Here is a 16569-nt window from a genome sequence, read left to right as displayed (position 1 = left end):
AGCTGGAAGTGGAGCTATGGCTCAAAGTGGTAGAGCAACAGCCTTAAGCAAAAAAAGCTCAAGACAGTACCCAGGCACTGAGTTCAAGCCTTAGGACTGGCACAATTTTTTAAGCAATTTTTAAAAAGTTGAATAAATAAATGTGATTGACCAAAACTGTACTTCACCAAATATCATCCTCCTGAAGCTTGGTTAAAAATTATCCCAGAAGGAAATGCATCCTCCTGCTCTTTGGGGATGAGTGGCACAGACAGATGAATTATGGACCAAAAGCAGATGCCCAGTCCTAATAGCACTCAGGATCACCAGACCCTTATCACTTACCACAGTTTTCCTCATCTGAGTTGTCTCCACAGTCATCCTGCCCATCACACTTCCAGCGAAGAGGGATGCAGTGGTGATTTGCACAGCGGAAATCCCCCGAAGGATTGCATGTTAGCTCCTCTGCAGAAAACAATCATAGTCAAGGCTCCAAAAGCCAATGGTCAAGAAATGTACTAAGTCCTACTGGTTTCCTTGTAGATAGTCTGGGAATTGTGCTACCATGTTTTTGAAGCTTTCAGAGAAAGGAATGTTGGCAATATTCATTTGTCAATCAATACTCACTTCAACTAAAAAGCTGAAGTTGAGCCTATCTTAATCCCTGAAATTAGATCTGTTCCCTTTTATAGAAACTACTCCAAAAATAAACTGGTGTCTGGTTTATCATTTACAACAAAGACCTGGTAAGAGGGACTGAAAGACATGATCACATTGCCTTCGGTGCTTTGGGCACATGTTAAATGACCACAGCTATGCAATCCAATAGATGATTGGAAGAAAAGTCAGAAAGACATTCAAAATGTGACAGGCATCAATAAGATACATTCTGATTTGGAAATGTTTCTTTGGCTACATATACCAAATCTTTACTGCCTTTCACCAATTTCAATCAAGGTATAAAAGTTTACTAAATCAAAATTTCAAGTATAAATAAGGATTCTACCTTTAAGAGAAGTTACACAAGTGCCTAACATTTACTTTTTTCCTCCTGGTGGTACTGCAGTTTTAACTCGGGGACTCATGCTTATTAGGCAGGTATTTACTGTTGAGCCATGCCTCTAGTCCCTTTTTGCACTGGTTATTTTTTAGACGTGGTCTAGGACACATGCCTAAACCATCTTCCATCTAGTTTATGCTTTCCATCATAGCTAGAACAACAGGTGTACACTGCTGTGCTTGGCTTCTTCTGTTGAGATGGGAAGTCTTATGAACTGTTCTGCCTGGGCTAGCCTGGAACCATGATCCTCTTGACCTCAGCGTCCCATGTACCTGGAATGACGGCACTGTACCCATCTATTAGTTGAGAAAAAGTTGTATATCTGTATGTCAAGGCTAGCCTTGATCTGTGATCATCCCAAACTCAGCCTTCTAAGAAGTCAAGATAGCCATGAGCCACAGGTACCTTGCTCCAATATCTTATAATATCTTTTTCAACTACAGCATCATTTGGGATCGGCTATCATTTGAGATGAGATAAATTACATTCCCCTAATAATTTTGCGAACTGCTATGAAAAATGTAACATGTTTGTAAAGGATCAACAAATTATTCTTTTTCAGGACAAAAAACAGGAACAATGACAGGAAATCCACTCTTGACCCCGGAATGATTTTGCCTCCCCCCCCCCACCACCCTCACTCCCCTACAGCTCCCCCCCCCAACCCTCACTCCCCTACAGCCCCTCCTACCACAGCCCTGCTCATCACTGTTGTCCCTGCAGTCATCGACACCATCGCACACAGCCCACTGGGGGACACAACGGTAGTTCGTTTTGCAGCTGAATTCTGTGTGGTTGTCACAGTTATAGGCAGCGCTCACTGAAAAGGGGGCAGATAGCAAAGTCAGACTTGAGGTCTCAGTCTGCTGGGAAATGGCACTGGAAGGCATCTTTCCAGTGGCTCTTCAAGGTCTTGGTGCTGATGAGTAACTACAGCCATGTCACCCACTAAATGGATGACAGGGCCATACATCTGCTTTAGGTGTGATCTAACTACTATGAGCAGGACTCAAAATATTGAGTCCTAAATTTGCTCTCTATCTCAGCACCATGCATTTGTTTTGCAGTGTAATTTGGCAGGGGGAGGGGAGAGTGAAAAGTAGGTTTGAAGTAAAATATATAAGTTGAAGGATTTGTCCTGCCACTAACACTTCTGGAATACAACCTTCACTTCTTCACATGTAAAAGGAGCATTGCCTAGCTCTCAACTTCCCTGCTTTAGCGTGTTCTCAAATGAGAACATACTAGATATACAAAATGTAAGGGTTCTTATGGTCATGGTCTGCATGGTTAGATGAAAGGAGGTATCAGTTATTCAGACACAGAGTCTGGTTCCAACCACCCAGCTATGCTTTGCCTTGTAGTGCCAATGTTCATGTGGCAAATCAAACAGGAGTGTCCTAAGTGTTGAAGCAGAGGGTTCTGGGTCCTGTCTCCATGCACAGGCAGGCCCCCCCTCCCCAAGGTACTTACTGCATTCCTGAATGGGCTCATCTGAATAATCTCCACAGTCATTGTCCACATCACACTTCCAGGTCTGAGGGATGCAGCGTCCATTGTCACATTTAAACTGGCCCGGCTTGCACGTTCTACTGGCACAGTGGGAACTATCCTCATCTGAGTTATCTTGGCAGTCATTTATTGAGTCACACTGCCAGGCCTCAGGGATGCAACGCTTGTTGGCACACTGCCATTGATTGGACTCACACCGGTGATTCTCTGCAAGCAAAAAAATTAGTTATCAGCTTAAATTGCATTAGGAATGAAAGTTTCTAATTTATTCTCATGGAGTCTAGAGAACTCAAACTTAATTTCTTTCCATAAGACTTAAATCCTAGCATACTTATTATCGATCATTACAAGTATCTAGTTGTTATTCCTTTGACAATTACAGTTTCCCAGGTTCTTAAATATCTTTTCCTTGACTGTAAAATTAAGAGACAGGAACTGAATGACCTAGCTACTAAACACACCTTTTATTTCTGTACCCCTGTTAAACGATGGTCTTTAACTTTGTGTTTATTGCCTTGTTGTTTTTAGTTAAGAAGACTTTTTTGTCTTTTTAAGTAAAGCAATAATGAATATTCCAGTCAACAGTGATTGCTTAAATGAAGGCAAGAAATTCCTCATTTCACCCTAAATGTTAACTTAGGTTTAACATCACATGGCAAAGAACCACTGATCTAAACAACTTACTATCTGCCACAACCATTTCCTTTGCAAAGATTTTTTTCTTTTTGCCAATTCTAGGGCTTGAACTCAGGGCTGGGCACTGTCCCTGAGCCTTTTTTGCTTAAGATTTGCATTCTAGCACTTGAGCCACAGTTCTACCTCCAGCTCTGTGTGTGTGTGTGTGTGTGTGTGTGTGTGTGTGTGTGTGTGTGTGTGTGTGAGATTGGAGATAAGAGTCTCTTTTCTCCCCTTGTGTGTGTGTGTGTGTGTGTGTGTGTGTGTGTGTGTGTGTGTGTGTGTGTGTGTGTGTGTGTGTGTGTGTGTGTGAGATTGGAGATAAGAGTCTCTTTTCTCCCCTTGTGTGTGTGTGTGTGTGTGTGTGTGTGTGTGTGATTGGAGATAAGAGTCTCTTTTCTCCCCTGGCTGGCTTCAGGATCTTAAGCCTCCTGAGTAGCTAGGATTATAGTTACGAGCCACCAACACCTGGCTAGAAATCCTATTCTTAAAACTGTAAGACATAGGGTGGGTCTCAACTTTACTTCTAGGACTTTAAATAAGCTTTTGGTTTAGGCCAGTGAGGAGATCACTACAGTATCATCACGGTATACAATCAATTATAAATTAAGCAACAGAGAAATCAGCTCAACACACCACAGAGGGCAGAGTCTTCATCAGAGCCGTCAGGGCAATTCCGGTCAACATTGCACAGGGATTGGGGGCTGGTGCAGTTGTCATCCCGGCACTGGAATTGTCCTAGCTGGCAAAAGCGTTGGGGACACAGGGCTGATTCATCAGAGCCATCGGCGCAGTCTTTCTGGCCATCACATTTCCACCAGATAGGAATACACCTATGCAAAGACATTACAGTATTTCTCTAGAAAATAATGGAGGTGAGGAGGGCAGGGGGAAAGAAGTAAGCAACAGCTATCAGAGAAGAAATCAACACCATATAACATGTGTGAATTCTCTCATGGCCCTAGAAGAAGATCAATTAAATCCTCGCTACCTATGCTGAATCTTAATCAAAAAGATCACTTGATAGAACAGGTGAGCTAAGAAAGCTGAAACATGATTTGGGTTATGGTGATGAAGTTCCTTGCACAAAAAACAATGGAGTAAGTATTTGATCTGGAGTTCTGGAAGCCAGTAATTAAAGGTTGTATGCCAAGGTGCATTTCTTAAAGATTGGCTATTATTTAGGAAAGCTATTAAGTGCTTAAGTTATGAGAGATGTATACTATATTCTTAATTTCAGATATTTTATTTAATCCCCAAAATAATCAGTCATTGTATTTCTGGTGTGATCTGCATGAATACACACCTCTCCACTTGAATCTCTGACTCACTTCCTATAGCCATCAACGGCCTGTGACCATTATTAGGTAAATAATTATAGTCCTGTTTCACAGCAAACATAGAAAATCAGAAGTGGACTTAAACAAGTCACCCTAGATCTCGGTATAGGTAACCAAGGAGTAGACTATAACAGGTATGGAAAAAGACAGTGTCTTTCTTTCTTCTGTGAAGGTTACTTTTCAGTACAAATGTATATATACTTTGGCCCTAACACTCAGGACAATTTATCTGAGATAAGAAATAATTTTCTTCCTCATAATATATATACATAAATATGTACATATATGTACATATGAGTATATATGTACATATATATGCAATTTATATGAGATAAATATATATACAATTTATTTGAGGTAAGAAATAATTTTCTCCTCACTATATACATAAATATGTACATATATATGTGCATATGTACATATATATGCATATATACATATACACAATTTATGTGAGATAAATATATATACGATTTATTTGAGGTAAGAAGTAATTTTTTTCCTCACAATATATATGTGTGTATATATGTATATGTGTATAGATAGATAGATAGATAGATAGATAGATAGATAGATAGATAGATAGATAGATAGATAGATAGATAGTTAGATAGATAGATAGATAGATAGATAGATAGATAGATAGATAGATAGATAGATAGATAGATAGATAGATAGATAGATGATCAATTTGGCAAACAAATTCTTTCTAGTCAAGGAAAGTATTATTGAGTTTGGAGACTGGCATTCCATTACATGAACCAGAGAGTGGGGAGAAAGGAAAGGGCACCTACTTTTCATTGTCAGCACACAGGAATTGGGTGCTGGAGCACATGGGCAGGCACAGGGTTCTGTCACTCAAATGAATGGTCTGGAAGTCATCGGGACACTCGCAAGTGAATCCTTGTCCCCCGGCTTTGATGAGGCATAGATGGGAACAGCCACCATTGTTGATAGCACAGGGATTGCTCACTAGAAAGGAAAGGAAGAAAATTGAGGTTCTGTTGGTTAAAGGGAAAATTAAGCACAGATTATCTGGTTACCTCTGCTGACATTGACTTAATCACATCTTAGAGACTAAGAAAACTCATTATCCTACCTTTGTCCTTTTCCAAAGTTCATAAGTAAGACAAATGACAGGAGTTATCCAAGCAATAACCTCATACTTGAGGCCCATTCACTAGTGGTTTTGATGACTAGAAGACATGTGTTTCTCAGAATATTGGATAAGTAAGATCATATTCATATGCCAGAATCTGAGTTGAAGTTTTAATTTCTAGAAGATCTGTCCTTGTCTCTTATCCTAAGAAGACAGGCCACAGATGCTTGGACACATGATGAACACACTGAGTAGGGCTGTGAAGATGAAGATTAACTTCAATCTCACTAAGATAATATGAAGAATATTAACTTCTGAGAGAAGCATGGGAGAATACTGGAATACTGTTATTTTGCTAATTTCTTACTCCTTGCATACTTAGCAATACATCACAGGAAACAAAGCAGACTCAGAAAAATGAAATGTATACCTAAAGTATACAACTGGCCTCACCTAGATTAGTTCTAAAATATGCCACAGTGTTAATAGAAGTTTACACACACACACACACACACACACACACACACACACACACACCAGATTTTCTAACATAAAAGACACTAAAGCAGCTGTGGTTGCCAGTTGTCATCTAGAAGCCAGGAATATTATTTACTTAATATAATACAATGTCATATGTAAAAGACACTTAATCATTGTTTTACAATGGTTGTCATTTTATTTAAAATATTTATTTTAAAGTAAGTCAGAGCCAGGTGCCGGTGGCTCATGCCTGTAATCCTAGCTACTCAGGAGGCTCAGACCTGAGGATAGCAGTTCAAAGCCAGCCCAGGCAGGAAAGTCCCTGTGAGACTCTTATCTCCAACTAACCACTCAAAGAAATAGAAGTGGCACTGTGGCTCAAAAGGGTAGAGTATGAGCCTTGAACAAAAGGAGCTCAGTGACAGTGCCCAGGCCCAGAGTTCAAGCCTTAGGTCTGGCAAATAATAATAATATTAATAATAATATGAGAAATACATTCCTTTGATTTGTAAATGAAAATACACTGTATAGTAGAAATAAAAAAAAAAAAGAGGGGCTGGGATGTAGCTCAGTGGCAAAGCGCTTGCCTAGCAAGTGCAATATCCTGGGTTCGATCCCCAGTATCAAAAAAGAAAAGACAAAAAAAAAAAAAAAAAAAAAAGAGCCAAAGCTGGATAACATGGCTCACACCCATAATCCTAGAGACTCAGAGGCTGAAGTCTAAAGATTAGAATTTAAAACCAGCCCAGACTCTTATCTCCAATTAGCCAGTAAAAAGCTGAACTGGAGATATGGCTCAAGTGGTAGATTGCCAGCCCTGAGTGAAAAATATCAAGCAAAAATGCAAGACCCTGGGTTCAAGCCCCAGCATCACCACAAAAGACAGAGAGAGACATGGGGGGAGAGGAGGGCCAGGGATAAAGTTTAATAGTAGAGTGCTCACCTAGCATGCACAAAGCCCTGAGCTTAAATCCAGAATCAATCAATCAATTAATTAATTAATTAATTTAAAAGTAACCTTACTCAGGGGAAAAGAAACAAACTATAGATATTTCCATATTCTCAGCATATGTTTTTAAGAAAACATTAATATGGAAAACTAAACAATCTTTTAAATCTTGGCATTCATCCTTAGAAACATGGACAGAACCTAAAACAACAGTGCCAAACTCCTCCATTGCCTCCATCATCTACTTACCAATCGGCTGCCGGTACGGATGGTACACATGGATGTCAAAGGGTCTGTGTGTTGTGTTCACCAGCACTACCCTACCAGATCCATCAAATTTGTTTCCCTTTTCAACTGTCCTTGTATTCCAATCTGTCCAGTAAATAGTGTCTTCAAAAATGGTGATGGCAAAGGGGTGAGCCAGAATGCCATCATAGACCGTGTGCCGATGGCGACCCTCCAAATCGGAGTACCTGGGGCAGCAAGAACAATCACTCGATGAAAAAGCTCATCCTGTGCCCCTAATGCCATCATTATAAATAAATTATTACTGTCACTTAATTTTAAAAATCTCTGCCCTTCTTAGTCTCTAATAAAAATAAAAAGTAAACTTAAAGGATGAATTTTGGTTGAACAAAAGACATCAGTGTTGACAAAGCAGGCTTTACAATTTAGGAACAGCCACAGGGATTGAACAATGGCTGACTCCTAACCACAGCTGCTGTCCTGCAGGTGGTACAACAGTTGCAGGTTTACAGTCTCATGATGATGCTCCTGCTTAAAATGCTAAATCATTGGGAGAGGAAAGACAGCAAACTAAAACTGAAATTCTGTCTGCTCCTGAAAATTCCAGGAGAGAAGCTGCTTAAGAGACAGCTAGTTCTCAACATAACCTAGGGGGAATATACCTTACAGGCTAGCAGAATTAACTTTGCATATTCCAGCAGAATATTATTATTACTAATCACATCATGGGTATTATTACTGAATACTTCTGCAGATGAGTGAACCTCCAAAAAGTTTCTCAAATTTCAATGTGTAACAGCAAATTCAGCCACATTTCCTATTGTCCATGTCCATGCATTACTACTGTGAAGCTATGTCGGAAGCCATTTCTAAAATACTGGTGTTTTCATATTTTTTAATTCCTGAAGTTCAATCCAAAAATATGCAGCGCTAGCAACTAAGAGACTTGGCAATATTAGTCCTGCAGTATTAAAAATATTTCCCCAAATACCATCATTTACAGATGCCACGGAAAACTTGGTGTTTGTTGATAAAACACACAGCTAAACAATCAGAATTTAAGTCACCAGATCTTCTAAAAGCACTCTATCCACCTTTGCCAAGTTAATGGTACTTCCAAGTTTTTGAACCTAGAGGATATGCATGAAGACATTACTATATCACAACTAACCATAAGTAGCAATGCCCCAGATAAACATGTTCTGGTTGGATGATAATGTATATTATCTTTACTGAACCATGTAAGGGTTAACACACTTTTTATATTCCTAGGGCTAGGAATATAGCTCAGTGGTAGAATATTTGCTAGCATGAGGAAGGCCCTAAGTTCTATTCTCAACAGCACTTCCCCTCCCCTACAAAAATCCCAGGATTTCAATGTATTGTCAGATTGAATAAATGTGAACAGACTCTACTATTACATTAACAATTTCATTATACTTGTCAACAAATGCACCAAAGTAGTTTAGGGAAAGCCTTTTCAATGGTTGTTGAAAAATCATACTGAAATCTATTCATTATATATTTAGGAGGGGAGAAAGAAATAAAGGAATATAGAAAGCAACATGGATTGAATATTGAAAAATAAACAAAAGTACCAGGCTATAAACTCTCTTTCTATTACATAATACCACAGAGCTTAGTAAACTTCATTTAGGCAGTTTTAGTTGGAAGTAACCTTGGAGTGACTTCTAATATATAGTTAGAAGATGAGTATAATAGAAGCACAGATTTACAGTTGTTTTATCTTTTTTCTATGTACATACTCAATGTAACCCAGGTGAGCATCTGCCCAGTACAGAAGATCATTGGTGTAATCAATGGTGATGGCATTGGGCCACTCTAATTTGGTGGAGATAATCACTGACTTATTGGCTCCATCCATGCCGATTCTTCCAATGTAGGCACGGTGACCCCAGTCTGCCCAGTAGAGATGCCTGTGAGAGTAAACACAGAAGGTGAGGTCCTAAAGCCAAAGGAAGTCACTTGCCAAAAGGCTACAAAGAAATGACGTTTACATCCTGCAGCACCTCTCAGAATAGAAAGAAATCCAACAGAAAATATCTAGAAGAGAAAAATGCAGGAGGGGATATTGTACAGTGATCAAGAATGAACATAATTAGCTGGGTGCCGATGGCTCACATCTTTAATTGTAGCCACTTAGTTGAGATCTGAGGATCATAGTTCAAAGCCAGACTCGAAAGTCTGTGAGACTCTTATCTCCAATAAATTATTAAAAAGTTGCAAGTGGAGCTATGGCTCTCGTGGTAGACCACCTAACCTTGAGGAAATAAAAAGTCAGGAACAGTATCCAGGCTGTGAGTTCAAGCCTCAGAACAACAACAAAAAAATGAACATGATAAACTGGATTTCAAGTCCATTAAAGAGGTGTTCCTTTTTAACCACATCTCTCCTTGCATGTAACCAAAGTGTGTGACTCAGAAAAGTGAAAAACTGTGTCATAGCAAAGACAAGAGACTAGCAAATGAAAATCATGTGGTCAAGACAAGCTTCTATTATTATACTAAACCAGTTACCAGACAGCAAAGTAGAAGACAAATTCCAGCAAGATACTGGCCTTAAGATCATAGAGCAGCCTTTTGTACTGAAAGAGGTAGAATATGGGCATAAAGGAAGAGCCCAAGATTACAAGGAGACAGTACCCATTTTGAGGGTGAAGGACAATTCCTCTGGGATGCTCAAAGCAGAAAGTGTTGTTGGCATCGACACAGTGCTGGGCCAAAGTGCGGCGGTATCGACCTTCAAGGTCGGAGACAAAGAGGCAATCCAGGTTGGCATCCAGCCAGTAGAGTTTTCTGAAATGGAGAGCCATGAGTTACCTATTTTAGTCACTTTATTCAGCAACCCAATTTTCTATCAAAGGAACCTGAGGATTTCACAGGCAGCTGCTCTTAGAAGGTAATTTTCCCCAGCCAGATGAGGACAGGGCAAACAGGAGCTGGGCTCTGCTGCAATCGAAGCAACGGAAGATGCACAAACATGTGCCTGTGATCCCCTCTTTCACGTAATGTTACATGGGGAAGTCTGGATCCACACTTCACCCCAGGAGTCTAGTTTTTACTCTCCTAATACAGCCTAAAGCATCCTTCCCAAGCAACACAGGCTTAGAGAAACAAGCAAGCAGAACTGACTGCCATGAAATGCAGTTTAAATGTCATCGTCAACGGAAAGAACTCTGAGTTTTGACAGGTTTAATATAATGAAACCTCACACGTGCCTAGCCCTGTCAGACTTGGCTGGCAAAATGAATGAATACCTTACACCCTGTGATATATTTTACTTAATCAAACTTAAGAAGTCTTACAAATGCAGTAGAATCTGCTACATACTCCTGCTTCAGAACTATTCCAGGCTCCAAATACTCTGCAGGTCAATAAAATCTATGTATATTCCATTTGTATTTATATTGACATTCTATTTATGTGCTTTTTTTTTTTTTTTGGTCCGGTTGTGGGGCCTAAACTCTGGGCCTAGGTGCTGGCCCTCAGCTCTTCAGCTCAAGGCTAGCACTCTACCACTTGAGCCACAGCGCCACTTCCGGCTTTTTTCTTTTTGCTTATGTGGTGCTGAGGAATCGAACCCAGGGCCTCATTCATGCAAGGCAAGCACTCTACGACTGAGCCACCTTCCCAGCCCAGAACAAGTGCTCTTAACCTGAGGTCTTAACCTTGCATAAATTTATAAGTGCTATAATCCTTAAAGTCATTCTTAAAATTTCCCAAACCTTCCAAAGGGTTTTGTACTCCAAGAATTGAAAGTTCTGCTGTAGGATTTCATCAGATCATAGTCTGATAATCACTACCAACTGGTCAGAGTATATATGGTTTCTCTACTAAAAGGCTCAAATGCCACTTTACAAGAGTAAGCCCCTATCCAACCATGTCAGAAATCACAATATTTAACTGTTGGAACAGGAGCATCTTCTTAGATGAATGCATGGGTATGTTTCGATGGGAGAGCTGGCCACAGCATGGCTCCATCTTTGACAAGACTCTAACCTGCTTTATACAATTACTTAAATTTAATTCAAATATATACATTTAAAAAAACAGCCAATAGTAGTTATTGAACACTTAGTAAATGATAGGTCTTACCAAGAGTGGGCAACCATTTTTTGGCCAAGGGCCATCTAGATTTTTAGAACATCATCCATAGGTCATGTAAAATTATCAACATGTGTAGAAGGCTATAAAAGCCAGTGAGAAGCATATAAGTAGTATACATCATGTACCAAATGATTTCACAAGCTGCACGTAGCCCGCCAGCTGGGCATTCCTTCCCCCTTGCAAACTACACACTCATAAGACAATTTATTACTTAAGATTACAAGAACCCTGGACAGCGGTGCTTATTATCCTATTTTCCTAAGGAAGCTATAGATGCCCCAAGGTTATAAAATCAGTAAGTGGAAGAGCAAGAATTCAAGTCCTGGCATATTGACGCATTATACCACAGGGCACTCTATCCACGTAAGCTTCTTGTCTTCCCACTAATTTCTAACAAAAGACTGATTCTACAATCAGATTCTTTTCATGAAAACATTAAGAGTTTCTTCACCTCCTCTCCTAGAAAATAAAGAGGACTGGGAACCAATGGTGTCTTCCAATATGCACAGTGGTACTTAAAAAAAAATAGCATAGCAAACTTAAGATTTTTGGAAATCAAACACCCTTTATGTTGGCAATATTGATACTGAGGAAAATTCATTTTAAATCTCAGGATATATAATATCTTAGAAATGTCCCTGCCTGCCAGGGAAATTGGTGGCTCACTCACACCTGTAGTACTAGCTACTCGGGAGGCTGAGATCTGAGGATCACTATTCAAAGCAAGCCTTGGCAGGAAAGTCTGTGAGACTCATCTCCAGTTAATCACAGAAAAGGCCAGAAGTGCCACTGTGGCTCAAGTGGGGGAGTGCTAGCCTTGAGCAAAAAGGAGCTCAGGGACAGTACCCAGGCCCGGAGTTCAAGCCCTAGAATGGGCAAAAAAGAAGGAAGAGGAGGAGGAGGAGGAGGAGAAGGAGGAGGAGGAGGAGGAGGAGGAGGAGGAGGAGGAGGAGGAGGAGGAAGAGGAGGAGGAGGAGGAAGAGGAGGAGGAGGAAGAGGAGGAGGAGGAGAAGGAGGAGGAGGAGGAGGAGGAGGAGGAGAAGGAGGAGGAGGAGGAGGAGGAAGAGGAGGAGGAGGAGGAGGAGGAGGAGGAGGAGGAGAAGGAGGAGGAGGAGGAGGAGGAGGAGGAGGAAAAGAAATGTCCTTGCCCAATGAAATGTGACAGGATTCTTCTTTCCCTTTGCATTTTGAGGAAGGTTTAGCTTGGTATTACTATTTCCTAGATTTTCAGGAAAATACCTCAGTGGGAGCTACTCTTCTTTACCTTCACTCAGATTTGCTTGCTCCATTTTTTTCTCACTGGAACACACTTATGTAAAGTTCCCCTCTGGCCAACATACCATGATTGAGAAGTAGTTAAAATCCAGTGGAAAATAACACTATCAGTTTGGGGAGAAAGGGTTGAAGGACTGTTTCTTTCTTTGTACCAGAGCAAAGATCGGGGCAGCAGCTGTACCATGTGAAGCTCTGTTCCTGCCAATCACTCACCACCATTTCTGATGGTGGAGTAGAGCACAGTTGTCTTAGACATGTGGACAATGGCTCACTCGTTCTCAGCAAGCAATTCTAGAACACTTACAGCAGTCTAGCTGCTCAGGGAGAGCAAGATAACAAACTCTCCTCCCAATTTTTGAACCTTTATCTTTAAAATGGTCACATGGCAAAAAGCCATCTTGAGGTCCATGATGTCCATGACAAGAATATTTGTAGCATGCATGCTCATAGTTCCATATCTAACTCAGTTATGCTGCCAAGAATCTGATAGAGTCCATGCCACATAGATGTGTAGGCAAAGGGGTAAAGTTCTAGTTAAAACATCACTGGCCCATCTGACACATCCTCATTCTCTAGAAGGGCCATCTCAAAACAAGAGTTTCAAGTTAGCTTTCCATTGCTCCATGAGCAAGCCTAGGTTGGGAATGACTCACTCATGGACTCTAAGACAAGAGATCTTGGGTACACTGTGCTCATCTCTAAGTCTCTAGGGCCCAACACCATGCCTTGAAGTAGGCTTTCCTCAGTCAGCATTTCGAAAGGGCTGGATGCACCAATGATTCCATGGATGGTCCTCTAATATCATCTCCAGTTAAGAGAGGGGCTAGGAGTTCTTTCCTTCCTTATAATGCCCCTCTCCATAATATAACACCACACATTGTTATAGTCACTAGCTTTTAGGTTCTGGGGTATCCCATTTCAGTATTAAGTGCAAATCAGATGAAAGTATAAAGAATGATAAATGTATCTACCTGCTAACCCAAGATGAAATGATTACTTTCCTATCAATATAAAAACGTGGTTAGACTTATTTTTAGTTTTGAACTTTCAGAAACCTCATGCATGTTTCCTTACCTGGCAACCCAGTCTACAGCTAGACTTTCTGCCGCTGGTAGTCTGTGGCTTATGATGGTCTCCCTGTTTGTCTTATTGACAAACATTCGCTCAATGACTTGCCTCTCCTTATCAATCCAGTACAACCTCTTTTCTACTCTGTCAAAATCCAGTGCCACCACATTGCTCAATCCTTGCAAGATGAGGGAGTAAGAATAGCCATTGGTGGTTAGATTTCTCAAATAGTAACGGTTGCTGAAGATGAGATAGGGCTCGATGTTGCTGATCTGCCGGCAGGTCTTCCCATCTGGCTCGCGGATGTAGCCTGGGGCGCACTTACAGATGTAGGAGCCCACCTCATTCTCACACTTCTGACTGCACACGTGTGGTGTCTCCAAGCATTCATCAATATCAGCACAGGACCGTTTGTCAGACATGAGCTTGTATCCAGGGAGACAGGAGCAGTAGAAACTGGTGAGGGTGTCTGTGCAGTTGTGATCACAGCCACTGATTGAAGGGTTCTGGCACTCATTAATTCCTGCAGATGAAAGACAGTTACTACAAAATCTAAAACTCCAGCCATGAACTCACCATGGTCTACTGGACAATTCTTAACAAATCATGCCAGGACAAGACAGATCATCAGGATTCCTGATGGCTTAGATTATTCAAAGTCGCTAACTTTTCAACTGCATGGATTGTACCTCCTTCACATTCACACAGTCTTTTCATTCTGAATTTGTCTGTCTAGCACTTGGTTTCCATGTTGCTTCCTAAAGAGCAGAAACTGTATCATATACAAATTTCAATTAGGCAGAAGCATGTAGTAAGTACTGACATAAACCAGTGGAAGAAAACAAAATAGAAATAAAATTGATAGGTTCTTTCCTTCCAAGCATTTAAATTTTTACCATGGGAACAATGATAACATTCTATAAACCAATGGTGACCAGGATTAATACTATGAACAATGCTCATTTTATAAACTCAGCTGGCTCACTTACTGTGGCTGGAGCATCAAGGAAACTAAAACTATCACAATCCATCACCTGAGCATGAAACTGATGGGTAACAAAGCAGGATAGGGACTTGTAGGCACTCCAGAAAGTTTAAGGCAAGGAACATTCTAAGAGTCCAAGGAAAATCAGCACATTATCTTTATTATTAGGAACATTAATTAGCAACATGTGTGTGTGTGCGTGTGCGCACACATGCCCATATTAGGACTCGAACTTGGTCGCTGTCCCTTAGCCTTTTCACTTAAGGCTGGCGCTCTACCATTTGAGCCACAGCTCCACTTCTGGCTTTTTTTTCTGGATGGCTAATTGGAGATAATGTGTCTGTCTCATGGACTTCCCTGCTTTAGCTGGCTTCAAACTGTGAGCCTCAGATCTCAACCTGAATAATGGCCTGAATGGTATTCATTATCTATTCTCTCTGCCTGACTGAAGAATTCATCCAAAATGTTTTGTACTATATACCAAGAAATCTTTGCTTTTGTTATGAAGGCAAGAATAAAAGTCTGTAAGCTTTCTATAGAGAAGACAGATTAGACAGCCAACATAAGCTTTAAAGGCTGAGATTCTACATCCAGTCCCCCGATTTCCTCCCAAGCCTTCTGTGGCACTCACCACAGCCTTTCTCATCACTGTTGTCAGTGCAGTCATCTACGTGGTTGCAGACATTCCCCATCTCGATGCAGCGCCCATTGTCACACTTGAACTGATGAGGAGGACACGTGGGTGCAGGGGTATGGCACAGGTGATCCAGCTCATCAGATTCATCTCCACAGTCATTTTCACCATCACAGACATACTGCTTATAGACGCAGCGAGCATTCTGACAGGTAAAATGAGTCCCTGGGCAGGTTGGGTATGAACAGCCCCTCTCATCACTGTAGTCACCACAGTCATTGCGATGGTCACACCTGTGTTAGAAGACCCAGGGCTACTATTAGACAAGTTGACAGTAAGTCTTAGCTTTCACCCATGTGGGGTTTTGCTGTCTCTTCTATTTACCTGACTGCCAGGTTGACTACTATAGTTAATATGATACATCCTCTCGCCCTTATCAACCTCTATCTCTGGAAGAGATGGTGCCCGTGGTGACTCTGAGAAATGAAGATCTAGAGCTACACAAAACAATCTATCATGTGTTTGTAATTCCAGTGTTCATCTGATTTGTTCATCAGATAATGAGGTAAGATTATAAGCACTGACAATATCCCAAGTAGCCATATGATAAAAGTACCTGTACCTACATGGAAACTTTCAGGTAAGTGGTATAAGCTAAAAAAGGTAAAATTATTGGATGTGTCCCTTATGAACATATATATTACTTTTCACTAGAGTGATTCTCACATTGACCAACCTGTTCCTTCTATCTTATATACAATTCTACTATTGCCTGTTGTGAGAAGCAAAGCTGGTATGGTGACAAGAAGCTCAAACTAGTAGATTAGCATAGTTAGCATGGAAGAAATGGATAAAGGAAGGAGGTCTGTTGTTCTAGAAGCTATTATAGAACCTAACATTCCTAAGCATAGTGAGGACAATTCCATTTCCTGTTGCCAGACTGGTCTCTTCTCTATGGTACCCCAAGATCCCATACAGGTTATGTTAACTGAAGGGGGTCCTGCTGTCAGTAACAAAGGTGTCATCAGAATAAAGGAATATAAGCTTCGGACACACAAAGCTAATATATGACCATCAGTTAGAACAAATTTGCCTAAAAGGCCTTGGAGCTAGAGGCAGAACATTACAAGATTGCAACTT

At 40.7% G+C, this 16569-nt stretch overlaps 1 protein-coding gene across 1 annotated transcript in view; it reads right to left on the bottom strand.

Moving 5' to 3' along the window:
• Positions 1–16569, bottom strand: part of Lrp2 (LDL receptor related protein 2) — a 196126-nt gene that overhangs the window by 30742 nt on the left and 148815 nt on the right. Inside the window, exons 49-58 of the mRNA XM_070021406.1 lie at positions 15427–15722; positions 13817–14333; positions 10004–10156; positions 9107–9277; positions 7344–7567; positions 5361–5538; positions 3863–4059; positions 2513–2758; positions 1731–1859; positions 325–444 (exon numbers count right to left, since the gene is read on the bottom strand). Of these exons, the coding sequence (XP_069877507.1) occupies positions 325–444; positions 1731–1859; positions 2513–2758; positions 3863–4059; positions 5361–5538; positions 7344–7567; positions 9107–9277; positions 10004–10156; positions 13817–14333; positions 15427–15722 (2231 nt within the window). The remainder of the gene's footprint in view (positions 1–324; positions 445–1730; positions 1860–2512; positions 2759–3862; positions 4060–5360; positions 5539–7343; positions 7568–9106; positions 9278–10003; positions 10157–13816; positions 14334–15426; positions 15723–16569) is intronic.

This window comes from Dipodomys merriami, unplaced genomic scaffold, assembly GCF_024711535.1.
Source record: "Dipodomys merriami isolate MVZ:Mamm:240054 unplaced genomic scaffold, mDipMer1.0.p SCAF_1, whole genome shotgun sequence".
In the NCBI taxonomy this organism is placed as follows: Eukaryota; Metazoa; Chordata; class Mammalia; order Rodentia; family Heteromyidae; genus Dipodomys; species Dipodomys merriami.
The sequence above is the reverse complement of the archived record's forward strand: the minus strand, read 5'-3'. Positions and strand labels throughout refer to the sequence as shown.